The sequence below is a fragment of the Callorhinus ursinus genome, unplaced genomic scaffold, assembly GCF_003265705.2.
Source record: "Callorhinus ursinus isolate GAN/ISIS: 27379988/994484 unplaced genomic scaffold, GSC_fseal_2.0 scaffold2, whole genome shotgun sequence".
Classification (NCBI taxonomy): Eukaryota; Metazoa; Chordata; class Mammalia; order Carnivora; family Otariidae; genus Callorhinus; species Callorhinus ursinus.
The window spans coordinates 4,781,680-4,806,394 of NW_027397064.1; the positions used below are offsets into that span (position 1 = coordinate 4,781,680).

The following is a 24,715-nucleotide window of genomic DNA, read 5'->3' on the forward strand; positions in this document are numbered from 1 at the left end:
TTTATAGTCTCCGCCGTTGCCAACGGTGGATAAGCCCATTTCCCCTGCTAAGTGTGTCTCTCCCTGCTGGTCTGCTGACGCCCAGGGTACATCAGTGCTTGGAGAGGGCACAGACTGAGTGAGGGCACGGTGCCTGTGCTCAACGAGGAGAATGGCACACACAATCCCCGCGCACACATTTACAGAACAAATCAGACAGTTCCTCTGCCAGATGGATGACCCAGCAGACTCCCATCCCAGCCCCCATGAGCCTTGCTAAGCAGGGATTGACCATTTCAGGCTGAGGTCTGTTTCTTACTACTCTCTCTTTCCAGAAGGCAGTGGAAGAAATGTGTTGGCAAAAATGTTTGAGGAAGGCGGATGATAGAAATATTTAAATTACTTAAATGTGGTTAATATACTGTTGTGACCACTAAAGAGGTCACACCGGCCCTCCATGGATGTTCCTCTATTAGACCAGGGCACAGCGAGATGGTGGGCAGAGGGAGGTACCACATACAGGCTGTGCTGGGTTTCACAACATTGATACCAAAACCAGATAAGACGGCACAACAGCACAAAAAGAGACTACAGATCACTCTCACGTATGAAAGGTGATACGAACATCCTCAGTGAAGCAACTGGAATCTGGCAGCATATTTAAAGAATAGTAAACCATGGCCAAGTGGGGTTGTTCCAGGAATGCAAAAATGGTTCAATTTAGGCACTACATTAAAATGATTCACCATGTTTTGTTATCAAAGAAGAAAGACAAATTCCAAGTCTCCAACTTTAAATTCAAAAAAGAAAAATTTCAAAAGATGTTTGAGAAAGCTCCATATACGTTTATGTTCTAAACTCTTCTCAGCGGAAGGATGAGTGCAACCTGAATAGGACTGAAGACATAAATACCACTTACGCCAGACCGGAAGGCAGCACGGCGCGTAAGGGCGCCACACTGAAATGCTTCTCAGAATGCCAACAAAGTGAGGGATAAGACAAGGTGCTTATCACCACCCTGTTGTTATCTAACCCTGTTGGAATATATTCAAAGGAAGTAAGAAAAAGAAAGAAATGACACTGAAAAAATGACGAGGGGGACGCAAAATTAGTATCATTAGCAAAAGTTATATGGTATACATGAAACACTCTGGAATAGCAACTGAAAAAACTATTAAAAACAATGTGGAAATTGTTGAAGATAGGCTAAAAACCTAACATATATTAGTGAAGTTTATAAGATAGAACAACAGAAGATCTCATTTATAATAACAAAAAGAAAACACCAGTAAATATTTTTTTTTTAGAAAATATGCCAAGCACATCTCTTATCACAAAAAAAAAAAACCCTCTTAAACTCTGTTAAGTGTCACATAAGTAGACTTCGATAAGTGGAAACATATGGGTTATTCTCACAGAATAAACCTCAGGAGTCGAAAGGTGTCAAAAAACAAGGTACAAATTTGGTGTAATTGATTTCAAATACCAACGGAATTTTTTTTCATGCCTTGACATGCTGATCTTAAAAGTGGAAATAAAATAAGCATATGAGAATATCCAGGAAAAATAGAGAAGATGGGGGCAAGGCAGTTTCTAGCCTCAGCAGATTTTGAGAAGCTGTAGGAAGTGGGACAGTTTGCTACGGGAGGAGGAGTAAGCAGTCACTCCTTTTTTTATATATATATTTTTATTTTTTTATTATGTTCAGTTAGCCACTGTATAGTACATCATTAGCTTTTGATGTAGTATTCAAAAAATCATTAGTTGTGTATAACACACAGTACGCATCACAAGTGCCCTCTTTAATACCCATCACCCTGTAAATGAAGGTGCAAATAACCAATAATGTCTTTAGTGTATTATCCATTCAGGAAATAGTTCTCAGGGGCTTGTGACGTCTTCATGGAAAGCCAGGGGGATCTGACAAGGGTTTCAGTCTCGCTGGAAAGGGACTGCATTTGGATTTGTAGATTCTCACATCCTGTAATCCTCCCAGGGCTGCTGCAGAAGGGCCAGGCTCCAAGAGCACCCCCTAACTGCGGCAATTGCCAGGCGGCCTGGGGACACAGACCTCAGTCCTTGGGCACTTTCTTGGCAATATCTGTTTTGACAGAAAGCTGGCTTTGCTATATTGATGCCCGGGACTGACAAGTCTAGAGAAAAAGAATCCACAGGGACATCTTGGTGGTGGGGAGGGGACTGCCTTTCATCCCTAAATCACCAGATGCTTTATTATTTTTTAATTAAAGTAAGTCACAAAAGGAAAGACACTCTTGACACCAAGCTGCCTGGACTGATTGTCTTTTTAAAAATGAGGAATTTACAATCATTGCATATTGATCTAAAACATGCATTTGACATCATTATGCTAAGCATGGCCACGTTGTGAGTTCTTAGCTCCTAAAATCCTTAGGTAATATTAATCTCCTCATGTCATTGCTTCTTATCTAAAAATTCGATAGTTACACCTTTTTTTTTTTTTATTTAATCGGGCAATGGAAGAAAGAGGAAGAGTAAAGCATTTATTAAGGACTGGAACCGATCAAAAAAAAAATCACACAATTCATAAAGTATCTTTCTTCACTGGCCCTTCTATTCTTTCCGATGTATTTTGCTGTGAAAAGAGAGAAGGGGGCAATTAGACTCCATGGCATGCATTCCACATTCTTGCTATGGAGACACAGGACCCAGCACTCCTGGTGTAGTCAAAGAGAATCCAAGGGGGCACTAGAGTCGGGAGCAACTATGCGAAGTGGCCAGCTCCTTGAACAAAGAAAAGAGGTAAGAGATACCTGCAGGGGAAGGGGAGGCAGCCCTAGAAAGGAAACTCAAGTTTCAAAAAAGGAAGGGCCAGAGGGGCCCTGAGCCAAAGCTGCAGCCAGGAAGGACAGAGCCACCTAAGCTAGTAAAGGGGTAGACAGACCTCAGCTACAGCCATCTGAGGGTATGGGGCTGAAGATGGGAGTATTCATTCATTCATTTATTCATCCATTCATCTGTCCAATAGACATGTATGCATTAAGTACTGGGGATTATAAACATAAATAAGGTGTAGCCTCAAACAAAGGAAGGAAGGAAGGGAGGAAGGGAGGAAGGGAGGAGGGAGGAAGGAAGGAAGGAAGTAGGGAGGGAGGAAGAAATCATCAACCATAAAGAAGCCAAAAGGGACTAGAGTACAGTACAGTAGATATAATTCCAGGGATACCCACGTGCAGGAGACACCGAGGAGAGGGGTTCCTGGAAAAGACATGTGAGCTAGACCCCGAGGACAAGCTGGGGGTGGGGTGCTGCAGCACAGCAGCAGGGACCTGGGAAGGTAGGTCAGAGCCAGACTGGGGGCCTGGGGCAATAATCAGCCATGTGACTCTTCCACGTCAGGTGGAGGCAGAGAGAAGCAGGGGACGCAGACATGGACCACACCACTGTGCAGAGGGCCCGATTCCTCCACTAGAGAGTTTAGACCCCACTCCCGCCTCCACCAGTGTTAACATCACTCTGATGACACGTGGAGGTGACCTTGAGGGGAGCAAGACGGGACCATCAGGAAGATGCTGACTACACCAGGCTAGCAAAGGGACAGAGCCAGGAAACTCTTCAGAAGAAGACAGCAGAATGCAGTGGCTGGGCGGATGAGGGCAGGGAGGAGGTCCAAGAGGATTCTGCTTCAGATCTGGGTGACCAGGAAGATGGGTTGGTTCCAGGAGGAAGACTGATCCTGAAGGGAAGAATTCCGGTTTGAGCATGTGGCAGTATATCCAGATGGAGGCATCTGGCATGCTGTTGGTTAGGGCAGACTATGGAAAAGGAGGGTGGAATGCTCCCCCCGACGGATGGGCATCAAAATGCCGGGGGGGGCCTGGGTCACTGGGAAAGAGAAGACAGTGAGTAGAGGAAGAGCCAAGGCTGGAGTCCCGGGGGCCACCCCCATTTGGGGAACAGGAGGAAGAAGAGAGATCCATGCAGAACAGAGAGAAGACGTGGCTGAGAGGAGAGCCAGGAAAGAAGCACCAAATGCAGCCACAAATTTCAGTGGGCAAAGGGGCTGGAGGCACCAGGAGGCAGATGGAGAGCAGGGCAGAACCAGGGGAGAGAGGTCCTGGGATTCAGCAGTGCATGTTGCCAGCCAAGGTCAAACAAGGTGATGCTCTGCCTCCTTATTCAGCTCATACTGTAAACAAGTGTCCTCCTTGCAGACTATTTAGGGACAGGCTTTGGGCATTTTAGTGCTTTTTGTTGGTGATTTCACTGTTTCAAATGGCACCCACGCATGGTGCCAAGGTGGTGTCTAGCACTGTTAAGCACAGAAGGCTCTGGTGTGCCTCATGGCGAATACGTGTGTGTTCGAGAAGTGTGGTTCAGGCCTGAGGTATAGTGCCGTGGACTGTGAGTTCAGTATGAGTCAATAGTGGATTTTAAATAAGGTGTCTTTCAACAGAAACACACATAAAACAAGGTCGTGTACTGACCGGTTGACAAAAGGTGACCAGAGGCTCACGGGAGCCTAACCCTTACTTCCCACAGGAACAATGGCTCAGTATTTGCTAATTCGGTGTTGGCAGCAACTTTACAGATCATAACTGCCAAGATATGAGAGTGGACTGTCCTTCCTCCTTAGGTATGCTCAGTGAAGGAGCATCAGAGAGGAGTATAAGTGGACAGAGTCCCACACGGCTGGCTTTCCACCTTCTGAGCACCGGCTGGACCTTTCTATCTCAGACGTGGGGGGGGTCCTGGCTCCCTCAGACGTGGGGGGGTCCTGGCTCCCCCAGTTGCGGGGGGGGCAGCCATGGGAGATCATGACAACAGGTTGTCATTCGTGGGTCTGACACCCAAATATGGAAATCACTCAGCCAGCTCACTTAGGGGCCCACGTTGTGGGGTCACCCCTCCGAGCTAGCTGATGATAGGTAGGTGTGTGTTAACACTTCCAGGCAGCTACTCTTTGACTTCCGGCTGGTGGCTGCCTACCTAGCTTCACCCAACAGGTGACACATGTAAATAATCCTTGGGCTTTTGGGGTGCATGGGTGACCCGGTCTGTTAAGCGTCTGGCTTCAGCTCAGGTCATGACCTCGGGGTCCTGCATCGAACACTGTGCTGGGCTCCGGTCTCAGTAGGGAGTCTGCTTGTCCCTCTCCCACTGCCCCTCCCCCCTCTCTCAAATAAATAAATAAAATCTTTTTAAAAAAATAATAATCCTTGGGCTTCTGCCCTCTCCTGCTGTTTCCTAAACTTGGAGATATTGACATGAGGCAGAGTGTCACAGGGCAGGGAAAGAAAGACAGACAGATGTCAGTAACTAAAATCCCAATCTTGGAGGCACCTGGGTGGTTCAGTCGGTTAAGTGCCTGCCTTCAGCTCTGGTTATGACCTCAGGGTCCCGGGATTAAGCACTGTGTTGGGCTCCCTGCTCAGCGGGGAGTCTGCTTCTCCTTCTGCCCCTCACCCCGCTCCTGCTCTCTCTCTCTCTCTCAAATAAACAAATTTTAAAAAATCTTTAAAATCCCAATCTCAACACCGCCTCTGAGAGCAAGAGCCTCTGATACCCCCGCTTCCTCATCTACAAAACAGAGAAATAATGACGAAACTTCACAGGAGTTGTTGTTGCAAGATTTATAAAAGGCAGTGCATGGGATGGGTCCAAACACAGACCCAGGCACCCTTGAGAGTTCTGATCTTCCCTGGTGCAGGGCCCAGACACATTTGTTGAGCAAACTGACAAACTCGTGAGGCTGACCCTTCTCAGCATGCAGCTGTCCACCTCAGGCCTCACTAGCAACAGCCCGCTTTGCTGCTCTGGGCAGAGTTTCAGGGGTCCACACGAATGACACTGCAATGTAAAGGAAAACGCCTCCCTCACGCCGCTGTGGTTTGGGTGCACTCTGTGTGGTTTGTGGTCGTCTGGCCACTGCATAATTAAAGAGTGTGAATTAGTCCAGCTATAAAGATCATGCAAGAGCTAGATGCTCAGATAGATCCCTTACAGCGTGAGAGCTGGGACCTGATCTTCATGGCCCCTATGTTAGAGTAGCAGATAAGAAAAAATTCCAAAGCTCGTGTTGAAATATTACCTTTTGCTATCTACTCCTGTCTATGAAATGATTTTTTAGCAACCTGAAAGAGTCCTAGAACAAGTGTTTATTAAATTACAAAAACACTTACTCAGCCCCTATTAAGCAGGCTTTGAGGGTTCCGTGCTCGCTGAACCAAAGCCTCCGTCCTCAGGGAGCTCCCCACCAGATAAATGTCATCCACAACTTGAAAACAGTCATCCTGATTTGGGTCATGCATGTGTTTCTTCCTTCCTTCCTTCCAACCTGATTGAACCCTTATTAGGTTCTAGACATTGTTCTTAACTTTATGGTAGTAAACTAAAATAATTAATAAGGATGACAAGGCCGTGCATCCCCAAGGAGTTCACGGTCTAGCAGGGCCAAAAACAAGTACGAAAATAATAATAAACCTTTGAAGGAAGTGAGCCAAGAGGTGAGGAGACTGGAGCACGATCTCCCAGCTCCTGGGGCAGAGCAGGCTCGGAGCCAGGTCCTCTGACTCCAGTCCGTGCGCTGGCTTTCCCAGGCTCATTTTGGGATTCTAGGAAATTTGGAGCCCAGTGGGGAACTCTGAAGGTCGCAGGAGTGCAGGGACATAACTGGGACTTAAGTCAAAGTCGATGCCCAGGTGAGGGTGGTGGTGTCGAGCCTTTCATGGGCACTGCCTTTAAAGACACATTTGGTAGACAATCAATTTTGTTACAGAAATCAAATCAATAATTTATATTGCAATCCATGCATGTGAATATGCCCAATAAAATCATATTATAAATAAATGAAATACAGCCAGTTCATTGAGAATTCTATTTTGCCCCCTGAGGATGCTCTATAAAGCAAAAGGAAACGATTTAAATTTGTAAAAAAGGAATACGATGAGTCCGTTTCTTCATAATGAGTAGCTTCTAGATCTCCATATGAAGCCGGTGTTTATTTTTAGGAGGCACATAGATTAAAAAGAAAACCTACCATTTGCATCTTTCATCCAATACAGCCTCGCTGGTAAATTTTCCTTCTATTTTCGTAAAATGACAGTTGACGTCTTTCAAATTCCAGTGGTTAAAAATTAATTATACTATGCTTAACTGATTTTTTTAAAATAACTGTCTCAGGAACCTAAAGTGAAGGATTCCGTCATCCACTCAAAAATAGTTGCTGAATGTTTGTTGTGCCAGGCTCTGTGCAGGGCACTAGGAGATGGTAGCATGTGATGTGCCCTGCGCCCTACGTGCACACGGCGCCCTGTGCTTAGGGAGTCTGGTGCAGCCCGTTGGGACAGAGAGGAGACGAGCAATTGCAGGGCTCTGTGATGAGGACAATGGGAAAAGGGTCAGAGTAGACCTCTCATGGGAAATGACAGTGCCCTGAGGCCTGACTGGTGAGGAGAGATTAGCCAGGTGGTTCTTCCATGCAGAGGTCTCAGCAGGACAAGCTGTGGGATCTCAGTACTGCTGGAGCTTAGGACCAAGGCGGAGTAGAATTGGGCAGGGGCCAGATCACCAAGGCCTTTGTAGGCCATGCTCAGGAGCTCGGACTTTATCCTGATGGTATACAGTGTTATGCAAACTAAAGTCTGTGAAGGCTCAAGCTTTGTTATTAATGTGTGTGTGTGTGTGTGTGTAAAAATGAACGTGCGTTGAATCGATGTCTATAATTGCATCTGAAGATTCTTTTCAAGTGTGCCCTTTCTACTTTCAAGTGTCCCCTTACTACTTGGGAACCCTTAGAAAGACTTAGTTACATCTGCTTCAATCCCTAGCAACTGGGAATTTATATACTCAGTGATATTCAGTGCAGGTTTGGTAAACCAGGGCTCAGTCTTCAGCTCCCCACCACACTAGGGGCATATGGGCTGTTCTTCCTTTTGGCTTAGTGTCTGCCTTTTGCATACCTCTGCTTTATCCCCAAATGAAGCAAGCATTAGGGGGTTTATGTGGAAAGGATCAGAGACTCCTCTGTGTTTCAAGATAAGCTTGAGGACAGCGTGTAAGGTGGACAGCATGAGATCAGGACCTGGGGCAAGAATGTATGCACTGGTCAGTGGTGATGGTAATGAAATGATTGGCCAAAGCCAAAGAGAATGTGTGGCCAAGATCAATAACACTGGACCCCCGTGGATGTCGGGAGAAGAGAAAGGGGAAAGAAGAGTCAATGATGCTCTAAAATTTTGAGCTTGAGAAAATTAGGTGGATAGTGACTCCCTCAATTAAGAAAGGCAGTTGAAGAAGGGGCCAGATGAGTTCCAGGTGGTCACAGGTACCCATAGCAACTGCATCCAGTGAGCCTGGATCTCAGGACAGACCGTGGTAAGACATGTGTGCTCGGAAATAATTGCAGATCATTGATGAAGTTGGGCAGGTGGAAGAGATGACAGAGCAATCCATGGAAGGAGGAGAGGGTAGGTTAAGGACATAACACAAGTGGCCACCAGTATTTAAATTATTGATTGAGGAAAGGAAGGCAGATCTGATTTCGTGGATCTGAGGGCTGAAAGTTCAGGGTGCAAAAAGTAGACCACCAATGGGAGGCGGGCAGTGTGGGGCAGCAGCCAAAGACCACAACTGCATGGAGAAGCTCAGCACACAAGGAGGGAAGGAGGGCAGTTGCTGGGATGGGGAAGCGTCCAAGGAGGGGCTGTTCTGTCTGTCTGTTTGCTCTTCAACTGGACACTTGATCATGTCACTGGTGACAAATACAAAAACCACAGGAGAAAGCTCAAGGTGTGCGGGATGGGAGAGATGACTGGGGGACAGAGTCTGGGAGGAGACCAGGAGGTGGGAAGGCGAGCAAAGATGAGAGCTGAGTGGCAGAGTTAGACATTTGAGGGCGCGAGGGCAGCAGTGTGAAGGCACTGACCCCAAGCAGCTTCTATTTTTAAGTACACATTTTTAATTGCGTCCCCTTACCTTGAAGCCATTACTCAAAGCCAGTGTTTATTCTTGAAGTCTGTGCCACTTGTTCGGGTACCCTCGATTCCCAGGAGGAAAGATCCCTCTCAGGCTCTCTACAGATGAAAGGACATATAGGCTCTGTCATTCACACCACGGTCTGAGACAATATGGACCCTGCAACTATGAACAGTGGGAAGAGGTGTGACTAGCATAACCAGACCCACACTGATGAGAGATGCCCAAGAACAGAACAGCTCTGTCTTCCTTACCTGGCTCTCCCTCACCCTCCCCTGCATGATGTCACAGCTGAACCCATGCTTATTTCTCTCCATGTGCCATCTGTCCTAGCCACAACTATAAGCCCCGAGAGCAGGGACTGTCATATTTGTCTTTCAGTCCTCCATGAGACCTGCCCAGTGCTTGTAATACACATTTGGTGAAATAAACTAAATTGTGGTCTTCGAAGAAGTCTCTGAGATGGCTGCATAGCTGCATCCATGATGTTCCCAAGGCCCAAAATGTTTTTAAAATTCAGCTCTGGAATTACCTTCTGAGCCATATAAAAAGGATCCGTCACGTTAATTTATATCCACAAAATATTTTTGGTCCAAAATGGCATTTTCCCAATGCCGTAGCCAGCCTCCAAGATGGTCTCCTGATATTCACACTCAGGTATTCCCCTCCCACACTGGACCAGAGCTGGTCTGTGTGACTAATAAAATACACAGTAGGGATAATACACAAATTCCAAAATTAGGTAACCAAAGACTGGGTCTTCTGTCTTGGGTGCTCTCTGTCTTGCTCATTCCCTCTCCCTCTCTCTCTCTTTCTCTCTCTCATCATTGTCTCTGGGGGAAGCCAACTGTCATGTTTTGAGGACATTCAGACAACCCTATGGAAAGGCCCACAGTGGGTGAAACTGAAGCCCTCAGTCCGAGAGCCCATGAAGAGCTGAGGCCTGCCAACAAACATGAATGATCTTGGAAGTGGATCTTTCAGACCCAGTCAAGCTTTCAAATGAGATCACAGCCCCAGACAACAACTTATCTGCAACCTTGTTAGAGACTCTGAGTCAAAACCACTCGGCTAAGCTGCCTGTGGGTTCCTGACCTTCAGAAACTGTAATATAACAAATGTTTGTTGTTTTAAACTGCTAAGTTTGGGGATAATTCGACACACAGCAGTATACAACTAATGCACCCAAGTTGGTTGTTAATCTAATTAATTAATCACATTTATTAATCACATTTATTTTGGCTGATTCCAAAATAAAATCCAAGGACAAATATTTTCCACCACTACAGTGATTCAAAAGAATGGGTCGTAGATTCTGAAGGCAATGCCAAAAAAGAAGTGTTCAAAAAATATCCTCGGCAATGGTCACACTGTTTGAATAACTGTATGTTCTCCCAAAGCGACAACTCGGAGGGTGTCTAAAATCTTTTTGTTTTAAATCAAGCTTCAGGGGGCACCTGGGAGGCTCAGTCTGTTAAGGATCCGACTCTTGGTTTCAGCTCAGGTCACGATCAGGGTGGTGAGATCCAACCCCACATCAGGCTCTGGGCTCAGCTCAGAGTCTGCTTGGGATTCTGTCTCCACCTCTCCCCCTGCTCTTGATCTCTCTCTCTCTCTCTCTCATAAATAAATAAAATCTTATAAAAAATAAGTTAAAAAAAATAAAAAATAAATCAAGCCTCAGATTATAAGCCCCAGCACTTCAAATAAATTACAGTATGCCTAGTGGGGATCAAACATTGAGCTCAATGAAATATTAATATCTGTGTTATTCATTTTAATGAGGAACTCCGAAATAGGGTGAAATTCACAACTCTTCCGGAAAACGGCATTGGCAAAAACAAAAGCTGGAGAGTGTGACAGGTCTGTATCAAAGTCCTTTCTCTGCCACTCACAGCCTGGATCCAAGTCCCATGTTGGCTGTGTAGCCTTGGACACACTACAGAAACGCACTAAGCCTCAGTTTGCTCATCTACAAAATGGAAGGAACATAGTGCTGCCTCACAGGATGGTTGTGAAGAGAAAGCTGTGTCAAGCAATTAGCACAGAGTTAAGGGTCTTGCGTATGATATTAGCACCAAGAGTTATTGTTCATTTCTTCTATAGAAGCAGGTCATAGAACACCTGGTTCACAGATCTATGCTGAAAATTAAATGAGAGGGAAACTGATCTGTAAAAGGAAAGAACTACATTACCGTTAACTTCACCTGCTGGCCCCAAAGTACTGTTGAGGGTGGAGGGCAACGAGGGGTTCAAGAGAGTTTGAGCTTTTTCAGAAAATGCCCCAAAGTGAGGCAGGGGGAAAGGTCAATGCTGATATCCTGAGCCAGATTTGCTATTTTGATTCCTGCTAACATTCAAGCTAGTTGTGATGCCTCAAGTTTACTGTTTCAGTGATTTGCAAAGCAAGTTAATGCAGTACTGTTCTCTTCATTTTCATTTAAAATAGTTCGTATTTCAGGGGTTAATCTACTACGAAATCAATTCAGCAGAGTCTGGCTTGATCCGAAAGCATCTGCTGGTGTCGTATGGAAGAAAGGTCACTTACCAAGTGACCATTCATACAATTCACTTCTGGATTTATCAGAAATGAGACCTGTAATACAGGAATAGTCATAAGGCAAGGCCCTTCTCTCCACTTCCAGAATGTTCCGTGATCTTATTATTGATGCCCCCAATATACCTCTTAAGCAAGGAAGCAATGGAAGATCACCAAATAGTTTTGCCGCCATCAGCACCAATAGGGAAAAACCTCAGGAAAGTAAAAATGGCTCCTAACCCAATCCCACTTCAAATGAGAGGCCACACAAAAAGGAAAGAAAGGAGGGCCCCCTCTCCCCCACACAAGCCACTTAAAGCGATGGTCAGCTCTCATCACATGGCTGGAAGATAACAGAATTCAACCTCAATCAACTAGATGAGCTTTAGTCTAGACAGTCCAGCCACACATTATTGCACACCTGGGCTCTGTAAATTGGGCTGTGCACCCAGGATGAAACAAGCATGTTCGAGTTAGGGGTCCCTCTCAAGGTATAATCCAACATCCGCCCTGTTTATTTGACACATGGGGCCATCAGATGGAATCATGTATGGAAAATCTCTATATAAATATAAAGGGATACCTAAATGATAAGTTTTATCTTTGTTGCCTAATGGTAAGAAAGGAACAAAAACAAATAATCCAGTCAAGAAATGAGCAGAGGACATGAACAGACTCTTCTCCAAAGAAGACATAGAAATGGCCAACAGACACATGAAAATATGCTCCACATCACTTGTCATCAGGGAAATACAAATCAAAACCACAATGAGATACCACCTCACACCAGTTAGAATGGCTAAAATTAATAAGACAGGGAACAACAAATGTTGGCAAGGATGTGGAGAAAGGGGAACCCTCTTACACTGTTGGTGGGAATGCAAGCTGATGCAGCCATTCTGGAAAACAGTACAGAGGTTCCTCAAAAATTTAAAAATAGAGCTACCCTATGACCCAGAAATTGCACTACTGGGTATTTACCCCAAAGATACAGATGTAGTGAAAAGAAGGGGCACATGCACCTCAATGTTCACAGCAGCAACGTCCACAATAGCCAAACTGTGGAAGGAGCCAAGATGCCCTTCAACAAATTAATGGATAAAGAAGATGTGGTTCAAATATACAATGGAATATTACTCAGCCATCAGAAAGGATGAATACCCACAATTTGCATCAACTTGGATGGAACTGGAGGGGATTATGCTAAGCAAAATAAGTCAATCAGAGAAAGACAATTACCATATGGTTTCACTCATATTGGAATATAAGATATAGCGCAGAGGATCATATGGGAAGGGAGGGAAAACTGAATGGGAAGTCATCAGAGAGGGAGACAAACCATGAGAGACTCTTGACTCTGGGAAACAAACTGAAGGTTGTGGAAGGGGAGGTGGGTGGGGGGATGGGGAACCTGGGTGATGGGCATTAAGGAGGGCACGTGATGTGATGAGCACTGGGTGTTATACGCAACTAATGAATGATTGAACACTACATCAAAAACTAATGGTGTACTATATGTAAGCTAATTGAAATTTTTAAAAAAAAAAAAGAAAGAAAAGAACAAAAATAAAAGAGAATGTTTATTTTCTGGAATTAGTATAATGTTCAAAGATTATGTATCGATGTTTCCAGTTTTAAATGACTCACTAACAGAGCTTCAATATGAAGGTGTTTCAAGAAAAAAATCATTAAAAAGAACAGATCTCAACTTACCAAGTAGGTAGTTGTTTCTCCTTTTAGAGGATCCCAATATGTCCCCCAAAAACATCTAAATCAATGTAGGCATCGGGATATATCAACACATGAAAGAGAGAAGAAGGAGACACTGTAAAATATGCAAATATTATCTGGAGGACTCTGATGCATTACATAATTCATTGTTAATAAAATGAGGCAACATATTTTATTAAATAACTTTACATGGAGTCAAACATGTGTGTCTAAGAAAGCACATGGGAAGAGTAACTTACATGAAGTTTAAATTGCCTAAAAAGTTTTCCACTGGACTCAGAATGTGCTCCCAAATATTAGGGACCAGAAAGATGGAACCTTTTATGTGGACTTGCAAATAGACTGCATTTAGATCAGATGTGGAGGTTTCCTGTCTATGAAGTTCCCATAACGTGTTCAGTTTGGAAAAGGCTTGCACAAGTAGTCTTCAGGAAGCCACTGGAAGCCGTAACAACGTAAGTCCACACAAAAACTTGCACATGAATGCTCACTGCATCATTATTTATAATAGCCAAAAGGTGGAAGGAATCCAAATGTTGATCAACTGATGAATGGATAGATCAAACATAGTATATCCGTATAAACACTAAAAAGGAACAAAGTTCCGATATACCCTACAGCAGGTATGAACATGATACTTAGTGGGGGTAAGCCAGTCACAAAAGGATGCATAATTCCATTTATATTGAAATGGCCAGAATAGGCAAATCTGTAGACCCAGACAGTAGATGAGTGGTTGCTGGGGGCTGGAGGAATGAGGAACACAGAATGGGGGCGCTTGGGGATGAGGTGTCTTTTTGAGGTGATGAGAACGTTCTGGATTTAGATGGTGGTGACGGTTGTACCACCTTATGAATATACTAAAAACCACTGAACTGGACACATTGTAAGGGTGAGTTACATACTATGTGGATTATAACCCAATAAAGGTGTAATTTATAAAAGGTGGCAGGGGGAAGGGGGAACACATGACCAAAGCCAGGCCAACGGGAGTCATGTCTAGAGGCATCTCCAGCAGAGCTAGAGAGAAATGCTCCCTTTTCCTAAGTTTAAAGGATCTGAATCTGGAGTACATTGTGACCCTGCTTCCTGCTACACGGAGAAAGTTCATCTGCGGTAAGAGAGGGAGAGGAGAAGGGGGTGGGGTGGGGCAGGACCGAGGGGGAGGGGTGGGGGAGGGGGACAGAGGGGGAGACATAAATGTGGCACAGGTGGTGCTGAACGCTCCTAAATTAACTGGTCCTTGAGGCCAACTCTTCCCACTCCTTTCTGGGAATGTGATCCAGGGACTTATCCCATTGGGGCTGAGGCGACTTGGAGTTGAATTTCTATCATTGGAAATGGAACGCAGTAAGTAAATCAAATGCCTGTCACCTCCCCTTCCCTGAGCTCAGAATTCCATATTAGTTCTTCTTCCTCTCTCTCCCTTTGGACTGTTTCTAGGTCTCTTTGCTAAAGCCTTAGCCAGATCTCATCCCATCTACCCCAAGCCAGGGTTTGTCAAAAGTCTAGTTCACTCATCAACCTATGGGTGTTAGCATCACACTCTGGATGGGGACAAAACCACAAAGTGTCTGGCGGCGTCTCCTGTCCTGTCCAGAGCCCTTCATCCTCTCTCTATTTCACTTTCCAAAATTAACACATATAATAGAAACTACCCGCAACACAGATATGTATTTGGTTAAGGAGAGAAGAATATTAGCAAATTTAGAAATTTCTTTCCTCAAATTTCCTTACAGCTTTTATCCTTTTAAAAATCATGTAAGGGGGGGACGCCTGGGTGGCTCAGTCGTTAAGCGTCTGCCTTCGGCTCAGGTCATGATCCCGGGGTCCTGGGATCGAGCCCCGCATCGGGCTCCCTGCTCAGCGGGAAGCCTGCTTCTCCCTCTCCCACTCCCCCTGCTGGTGTTCCCTCTCTCACTGTGTCTCTCTCTGTCAAATAAATAAATAAAATCTTTAAATAAATAAATAAGTATCATGTAAGGGGAAAATCCAAACTTCATATATGCAGCAGTTGCTCGCATTATATCCTTAGGAGATATTTTCCATTTGATCGAAGTTCATCATATTTTATTTTATTATATATAGAGATATATAACATATATATTATTTATTCTTCATATTTTGGATTTTTAATCTTACCCTCGATGGCTTACACCTTTCTTCACATTAAGTTCCTTTCCCTGGAAATTTTTCTAGAACCTACATATGTTTTTCAAATGATCTTCGTTTTCATTACTCCAGGATTTTTGTTTGTTTGTTTTATTTCATCTATTTCCTACTTCCAACAATGATTTACTTGTTTGATGACTAAATTCATCCTAGTCTATTCTCTTTTATGTTTGTAATATCACTGCTTATTTCACTGAAAATGGTTAACAGCTGTTTTCTTTTTTTTTTTTCTGTTTCATATAAGAAATTTATTTCAGAGTTTCCAGGAATTACTTGAAATCTCCATCTGCTTTCTTCTTCTTCCTTTGAATTACAGGATTCTTTAATTTAAGGAATTCTTTTTTTTTAATGTGCTCGTAATTCTTTACAATTTCCTGATCTTTGAGGAACATCCACCTGAGAGTTTATTTTAAAATATTGTTTGTTTCAAGGGCCAATTTAACTTAATGTCAGAGTCTTCTTACAAAACTCGGATTGGAAGAAAAGTGCGTAGTCCTCACTATGCAATGAGAAAGTTGCAACAGATTTGTGGGCTATGCGATCAGAATCAACTTCCCAAATCAGAGATGGAAGAGGGGTTAAATGGGGGGAGGGCAGTTACTGAATTCAGTTCAATGTGTTAAAGGTCACTGAATGAACTAGAATCCATTTCTCAACACTCACTACTAACTCCTGGCACCGGCTAGTGTTCTCTTTCACCTGTCCTTCCAGCCTCTGGTGAAGCTCCCCTGTGACCCAGCAATTGCACTCCTGGGCATTTACCCCAAAGATACAGATGTAGTGAAAAGAAGGGGCACATGCACCCCAATGTTCATAGCAGCAATGTCCACAATAGCCAAACTGTGGAAGGCGCCAAGATGCCCTTCAACAAATTAATGGATAAAGAAGATGTGGTTCAAATATACAATGGAATATTACTCAGCCATCAGAAAGGATGAATACCTGCTCTTAGCCAATAGGCCCACTGCCATTAGGATGAAGCCAGAGATCCTAGACATGACCCCTGAGGTCCATCCTGACTTCTCTCCAGATCAACCCTTATGCCTCTGTCCCATATTTTGCTCATTGAGGTCATAATGATTTCTGTCCCTTCCAACTCAACCAGCTTCTCATGCATCAGTGAATTCCTTTATGATCCCCTTGTGCTTAGAATCACTTTCCCTCCCTCCCCTCCATACCTGTCTTCTTTGTCCTGATGGAAGTTCTTGATGTGAACGTCGGGTCCCCCAGGGAAGCTCTCCTGCACCCAGATGAGATTCTGTCCTCTTGACATGTGCCCCCACTTGCTAGCCTGATAGTCAGGATCACCCCTGCTGAATGGACCCCCCCACTCATCTACAAACTCCACAGGGGCTAGGATTGCTTGTCTCACCCCTGGCTGTCCCCCTGGCTGTTCCCATAGAAGACACAAAATCAATATGAACAAAGTCTTTGTGAAACACTGTGCTTGGTACTTGTCATTTCTGGATTAGCCAGGCCATGAGCGTGTGAGTGTGTCAGTAAGGAAACACACCTGACTTCCTAGATGCTTCAGTGGAGTATAGAAAAGGAAACCCTTCGTACTAGCCCTAACACCCAGGAACTAGATCCTGAAACCATGGCTCCATGAAAAACCCAGAAACCACCTGTGGATTGATCCTCAAAGGTGCCAGTATGCACGAGATCAATCGAACATTTCTGTGGAGAAGGTCCCAGCACCTGGGCTTAGTCATCCTGCGCCTGTCAAACTGTCCCCTGTCATGGGAGCTCCTAGCCATTAGCTTCCTCAGGTCCTAACCCTACAATGGACTTCCATGCGAAATATTTAAGGTGTGAGTATATTCATAATATAGGAACATTAATTTTATGTAGAATTATTGAAGCTGAATTTCCTTTACTCTTTTAATGTAATTCTCACCTACAGAATGAAATCTTGAAAAAGTGAATAAAAATCTGAGTAGAGAAAGACTGTCATTGGACAGATCCAGTTGTACCATGGTAGAAATATTTTAAAATACCAGTCAAAAATGTTATCTCGTCTTGAATAAATAATGTAACAATTACGTTTTTATGCCTAGTTAGAGTCAAGCGGTTTCCTCCTCATATCGTATTCTTGACCCTCTCTTCCTCCGTTCAACGAGCATTTACTGAACATTTATCCTGTATCAAACATTGTCCTAGACCCACAAAAACTAACACTCTTTGCCCTCAGGAGACATACATTCTAGTAAGGAAAGCAGTTAATAAGCAGACAGACAAATAAATATGTAATATATGTTCAAGTCAGAAATTTACATATTGTTAATTTCACAGAATGATTGCAAATCAATTTCAACACATTTGGGGTGGGGGAAGCCATGTCCTGCCATTCATCAAGCATCTCTTGTGGACCAGACGCTGGACCAGATCTTTCTCGTCCACCAACTTACTCAGTTCTCTCTACATTATCAGGTGGCTTTTACTTTTGGCATCTCGCAGATGAAGAGGCCGCAGACCATGGAGTCAAGCACCCTGACCTAGACTGCAGAGCTGCTGAATGGTTTTGAACTCTAGTCCGACAAAAATGCCCCTCCGCCTTCCCTCCACTAAACCACAGGGCCAGGGAGCTGCGTACTTAGATCTGAATCTTTGAAGATTTGCCAACTATTGCTTTTAAGCTCTCTGTTCCTAAATCTCTGGGAAATAAAAACAGAGTGGGGGAGAGAGAGAAGAGGTTGGAGAAGTAGGAGTGATTCCAGCCAAGTCAGCAGAGCTGTGCTCGCCCCTGCCTGGGTGATGTTCCCGTGATTCCATCACACCAGTCTTAGTGTCACAGACCCACACAGACCCTACCAGGCGCTGTTCTGGAGGACACCAAGCCCCTGGGTCCTACCTCTTCGCTGCTGTTAGACTCAGAGCTGGAGGACCAGTGGCAGCGAACCCACACGTCCTGCACCTGCTCAGCAGACACCCGCACCGTACTTCTGCAAATAGCTGAGGGCTGGAAAAGAAAAAATTGAGTTCAATCCTCAGCAGCTCATAGAAAAGGTTAGGACCTATGTGAGAGATCAGGCGATACCGTAAGGCCTGACAGAACGATGCAAACAGAAAGGAAAAATTCACAGAGGCATTTCATGTTTCCAAAATGAAAATTTCTCAAGACTGAAGCAGAAACAAATGAAATATTTAAAGATCTGTTAGGCATTTGGTGTACCACGAGTCCCCCAGGAGAGCAACCATTTCCTCCAGGAGCAGAGCGGGCTGCCCCGATTTTCCCAATGGAACAAAAGGAAGTGGGAAGAACCCAAAGGACTTTGTTCTCTTCTTCGACCTCAGATTCCGTTAGGAACAGATGCTGTGACACTTTGGTTTGAGTCCTTCATAAAACAGTCACAGAGAAAAGTCTCATGAAAGAACAAAACAAAGGATTCCCTTTTCAGAATTTACACTCTTGTGAAGGGACCCTGACATAAAGCGACTCATCAAGTAACAAACTCATAAAGTAACAAAACCCGAGAACTCATGCATCTGAACACAAATGCCCTGGAGAGCAAGTGTTGGCTTGGTGGCACTAACCTGATCCACCAGACCCTTCCCCGTGGATGGGAACCAAGTGTTGGGCCCTGCTCTGGTCACCGGCGATAAAAAACTGAACATACCATGGTCCTGACCCCATGGAGCCCAAGCCAGTGAGGAGGAGGGGGACAGATATCACACAACAGTCAACTACAAAATAATGCAACTCACGCCAAGAGCACAGTCGGCATTTTAGATTCATTTAAAGCAGAATTTGAAACATCTCTGGAATTTACCTTTGGGATTGACCTCTTTGTATTCACTGTGCCTGGAACCATCATCCTACCCATTTCAAGAAGCAGGAAATTGAGGCAACAGGGCTTAAATAATTTGCCAGGATCAGTCAAGACCGCAAACTCTAGAGCCCAAGTCCTCAACCACTGAGCCACACTGCTCCCTCCCCAGGGAAACACAGCATGGACACAGTTGGTGCCTCTCAGGGTGGCCAGGTGCCAGGCAGGGGCCAAGGTCTCCTTATGACTTGGAACAGCTCCAGGTCATGGAAGAAGCGAGGCGCTTCGTCCTGCTAGTTTCTGGGATATGGCGTTTCCTGCCGTACTTACCACGTAGTAGCCCCTTTGGAAGTCACAGGTCGCGGGGTCTTCTCCAGAATCTCTCCTGCATGTTGTCTCCCGAATGCCAAACTCTAAGTCCATGTTCAGGCTGTCCTGATCCAGAACATTGACCTTCACAAAGACAAAGCATCAGTGTGCCTTGGTGAGATTCTGAAGTTTACAATGCTACAAATGTTTCTCCCTGCACAATGAGACAAAGTTACAGACTCCTTCATGGCGGAAGCTGTTAAGTGGTTTTAGCAATCCCCAGTTCCACCCCCTCAGTCTGAGAGGAGAAGTGCTTTTCTAAAGGCACATAATACTTCATTTAAAAAAAAAAAATGGAACCAGAACTTAGGTGTCTGAACTGCAAGGCGAATGTTACCTCTGATGACTTAATTTACAGTTGATCCTCATGATTCAGAGATACCATTTTTGCAAATGTGCCTACTCACTAAAATGTATTCATAATCCCCAAAATTAGTATTCAGGGTCCCTTTGCAGTCATCCACAGACAAGTGCAGAGTGGCAAAGACCTTGAGCTGCCCCGTGCACATGTTCCCAGCTGAGATCAGACAAGGCAGCTCTCTGCCTTCTCGCTTCTGCTGTCATACTGTAGACAAGTGTCACTTTCCTGGTTTATTTTGGACCACGTTTTTCTCATTTTGGGGGGGGGTTTTTTCTTGGTGATTTTGTTGTTTCAAATGGCCCCCAAGTGTAGTCCTAGAGTGCTGTCCATGCTCCTAAGCACCAGAAGGTCTGGATATGCCACATGGAGAGAACACATGTGTTAGACCAGGAGGAATGGTTCAGTATATACTAATTTAGACCAGGAGCAGTGGTTCGGTATGTACCAATTTAGTGTGCATGGTGACTTTATAAGAATACAACTACCACAAACAATGAGAATCAACTGTATTTTTAAGGATCATTTTCCTAAAAGAATGCCCCCATAATTTCTTAATAATCCCTGAAATAAGAAATGAAGTGATCAGTACATCTCGGCTGTACAGTGCTACCCCATCCTGCTTCCTGTTTGATCAGTTGCGGTCCATAAATGAGTTCACACAGTTGTCTACTCCCTTCCACCAAGGGTAGGATACTGGGGGAAACTTCCAAACTTCATGATGAATCTGCGATTCTCTGATGACACGGAAGTCCCGTGACTTAATGAGCACTCACAGTGTGTCCAGCCCCAAAGGCAGAGCAGGGAAGACCCCATGCAGCTTAGGTTCCAGCTTAGATTACATACAGCTGCACAGTAAACACTTTAAAGAGAAGTAAGCAAGGTCATTCTAGAAGGTTATGGTGTTATGAAGGAACAAACAACATGGTAATGGGGGTGGAGAAGAGGAAGTAGCTGCTGTAGAGAAAGTGCCAGAGAAATCCTCCCGAGGAAGAAATATTTTCCGCTGAGGCTTCTAGAATGGGAAAGAGCCCATCATGTGTGGAAAAAGCAGCGCCAGTGTCCTGGGGCAGAGTAAGTCCAGCTGTTGTGGCTGGAGCAAAATGAACAAGAGGAGAACCATACACCATGATGTGTGAAAGTCAGGGTGTGTCGCGTAATTTATGGCCCTGTCACCCATGGGACGGTGTTTAGATTTCATTCTCATTGCAATGGGAAGTTCTCAGAAGAATTTATGAGCTAAGATGTAAATCACCACGGCTGCTGCAAAGAGACCACACTGCGGCAGGAACAAACGGCAGCAGGGAGGCCAGATGGGAGCTGCCATGTCCCAGTACCCGACCACACCCCCAGGCTCTAAAACTCCCTTTCAGTCCTTGGGCCCACCTTGTGACAAAGCTGAGTCAGCACACATTCAACCAACTTCCCAGTGAGGAGAAGGTGGGGACAACCCTCTGTGAACGCACAGACCGCTCACACATTGGGAAGGATGGGCACAGGTAGAACACTGCATTGGGAAATAAGTGACAAACTCCAAGCCTGGGACGGGGGAACCCCTGTGTCTCCTTCTAACACCGGGGGAAGAGTGCTCATAGAAGAAGAGTTTCCTGGAAACAAGTAAGAATAAAACTTCAGCCTCGACAATATTTACTACCTCATTTATTCATAATTTTAAAATATTGGATAATAAATCTGAGCTTCATAAAAAAAATAAAGCCCTCTTCCGCTAGAGTGCATTGTTGGCGCTCTCCACCTAGATAGTGCACCAGCAATTTCCCTTAAAGCACTCCAGTGAAAACAAACTGACAAGACAAAGGCTTAGTTAAAAAGATGAAAATGTGGGATTTTTTTGAGCACAGATAATTTTATTGAACTACGAGATGAATTTGCAACCGTTCTTTGCATCTTTAAGCACTCTGTTCAGAATAAGGAGAAAAGCCTACCAGTTTTGCTTTTTCGTACAAACTCACTTTCAACCCGCTAATTTCCACTCCGTGTTGTTTGAAAAGGTGGGACAACCTAAATGTTTGACAATAAGGCATCAACTAGGGAAAATCCCAAATCCAGCACTGTTGCTGAAGTAAACTGTGGGACTTTATAATTGATGTTATGCTATGCTCCTGTTTTTCTTTTTAAAAATATGTTTTATACCAATACATGAAAAGGATCCAAAAAGGCCTCTCCCACATGCTCATAGTGGATATCTCAGAGGAATGGATAATAGATAATATTTTTGTTTTTTTCTTTCTTGTTATATTTTCTGACATTTTATAATGAGCACATTTTGGTATTTTATTCCAAAAAGAAACAAAAATGGCCGAGCAATAAAAACCCATAACAAATTCCTGCGGGTGATTATAATGGTTAGTTTTATGTGTCAATTTGACTGGGCCACGATGCTCAGATATTTGGTCAAACACTCTGGATATTTCTGTGAAGGTGTTTTTTGGATGGGACTAACATTTTATTTTTTAAAAAAGATTTTATTTATTTATTCACAAGAGATGGGGGGGAGGCAGAGGGAGAAGCAGACTCCCCACTGAGCAGGGAGCCCGATGCGGGACTCCATCCCAAGACCCTGGGATCACGACCTGAGCTGAAAGCAGACACTTAACCACTGAGCCACCCAGGTGCCCCGGGACTAACATTTTCAACTGGTGGATTTGAATAAAGCAGTTCTTCCTCCTTAATGTGGGTGGGCCTCATGCAATCAGTTGCAGGCCTGGATAGAACAGATTGTCTTTTTCCTGAGCAGGAAGGGATTCTGCCTGCAGACTGCCTTCAGACGTGAACTGCAAGAATCAGTTCTTTCCTGGGCCTCCAACCTGTCAGCCCACCCTACAGATTTTGGATTTACCAAACCTCCACATAGTATAAGCCAATTCTTTCTGATAAATCTCTCACTCATTCTCTTCCCTCTCTCCCCACATCTCTCTCTCTCTCTCTCTCTCTCTCTCACACACACACACACACACACACACACACACACACACACACACACTCACATTCTATTGGTTCTGCTCTGGAGAAGCCTGGCTGCACAGAACTCTCGTTCACAGGACCTGTGACTTTACAGAACCTCTCCCACCTCCCATCTTAGCAACCACGAGCCTGGGGGAGTTTCTGTCCTTACCATGCCTGGACAGTGAGTAAGCCTCGAAGTCACCTGCAGATGGAGGAGGGGAAGGTGACTCGCTGTCCAGGCTCCTCATTTCCTTTGAAGCGAATTTCTGCATTTCTTTCTTTGCTAATCACAGACCAAGTCATTGGAAGCTCAAGAAAATTCACATTTCCCCATTTCCCCAAAGCTAACAGGAAACAGATCATTACCAAATTGACAAAGGAAGGTGGGATTTCTTGAGCTTAAAAGCCGGGATTTATTGCCTCTAGGTATGAGGAGCAGGACTGCTGAAATCGGAAAAAGCCTCATTTCTGATAAGCGAGCTCGTACGGAAACATGTTAAGAGGAACCATGGGAGCTGTGGATACAGAAGCAGGGCGCGTGCAGGGCAACATCTGGAAATGGGAAGCCAGGCCAGAGGGCAGATACTCCAGAAGAATCCTGCATCAAAAGTGGCTTGGAGGGCCTTAGGACAGTAACTGTTATTAAATTCCTTCTCTGTCCAAAAACAGTACGAAAGAGAGGACTAGCTACTATCTTTTGGAAAAGTGTTTAAAGTGTACCCAACAGACAGAAAAAATAAATAACCGAAAGCAGTGTATATAAAGAGGAATCAAGAAGATATAATATGCACTTACTCTTTTTACAGAGCTTCTGAATGCCCGAAACAGATACGGGCTCAGGGACTGGGAATTCACTTTTGCCACGGACACACGGAGGGCTTCCCTCAAGGAGGATGAGTCATAGTCATACACCGGGAAACCTGCACCCACAAGCACATGGGGACACAGTGAGACAAGGCACAGGGACCAGCACGGCGCCACAGCATTTGGGGCAGGGGGCCCGTGTCTCCAAGTTCCTTACCTGCGCAAGACGGGTAGTTCATTCCAAGCACAAACACGATCAATATCTTCATCATCATCTTCTCAATCATTTTAATTCAGAAGCGGCAAGATAGTTCCTATGCGTTTGGGGGTGACAAGTCCAGCTGAAAGCAGCTCTTTATCAACAGGGACCTGGCTTGCTCTCTCTGACTGGAGCAGTCTACACAGCTTAAACAGAAACAATTGATCTGGGGTCAATATTCACTGCTGGCTCTTCCTGTGGAAAAGTTCCAGTTTGAGGCTACTTTTGAAGTTTTGACCTCAAATGGGACTTTAGCCCACGGCGAAAGACATCAAGAGGCTCAGGACTCTGTGTGCGCAGTTTGTTTTTCTCTATTTTAATTTCATCCACATGTACTGTTTATTTCTCTTTATTTTAATGACATTTTTAGAAGGGAGGGGAGATGTAATCTTATTTTCAGCAAAACCGTGAATTTTAAACTGTTGTCTGTTTAGTTCTCTCTTGTGTTCCTAAAGACCTTGTAGCTGACTGTGTGTGAAAATTGTGTGGTTATTTCAGGATGTTTTTGGAAATTATGACCGTAAAGGAGAGGACTTCATATATAGGACCGAAACAGGTCAAGCACACATACTGTGTACATAGCTGTCAACCAGCCTTCTCTGCTAATGGAAATTTTTGCACTTCACCTGAATGATAAGGCGTTTGTGCGTTGATGATTCTCACGTGCTATAAAAGCCCACCCTACCTGGGGAATATTAAAAAGGAGAGATGATTTATAGTAAATAGTGTGTGTTATGAGCAGGTCGCTGTGTTCTCATCCTTCAAGTTCATGCAGGAGAAGCTGTACTGTGCTGTGGCTCAGAAAGACCTAGCCTGGA

At 44.5% G+C, this 24,715-nt stretch overlaps 1 protein-coding gene across 3 annotated transcripts; it reads right to left on the reverse strand.

Annotated features, from left to right (window-relative positions):
• Positions 1-1,647: 1,647 nt before the first annotated feature.
• On the reverse strand, positions 1,648-24,043 carry SPP2 (secreted phosphoprotein 2). 3 transcript variants are annotated; one of them, XM_073904036.1, is made up of 7 exons: positions 23,856-24,039; positions 23,630-23,754; positions 19,474-19,596; positions 18,228-18,335; positions 13,187-13,241; positions 8,935-9,032; positions 1,648-2,593 (listed from the first exon to the last, which is right to left on the reverse strand). In XM_073904036.1, exons 1-6 carry the CDS (start codon positions 23,923-23,925, stop codon positions 8,962-8,964), a joined length of 552 nt encoding a protein of 183 aa, XP_073760137.1. In that variant the 5' UTR covers positions 23,926-24,039; the 3' UTR covers positions 1,648-2,593; positions 8,935-8,961. The 3 variants fall into 3 exon arrangements, with proteins under 3 accessions (XP_073760137.1, XP_073760144.1, XP_073760140.1); XM_073904039.1 differs by lacking the exon at positions 1,648-2,593 and adding an exon at positions 5,600-5,886 and having other exon boundaries at positions 23,856-24,042; XM_073904043.1 differs by lacking the exon at positions 18,228-18,335 and having other exon boundaries at positions 23,856-24,043.
• Positions 24,044-24,715: the final 672 nt, after the last annotated feature.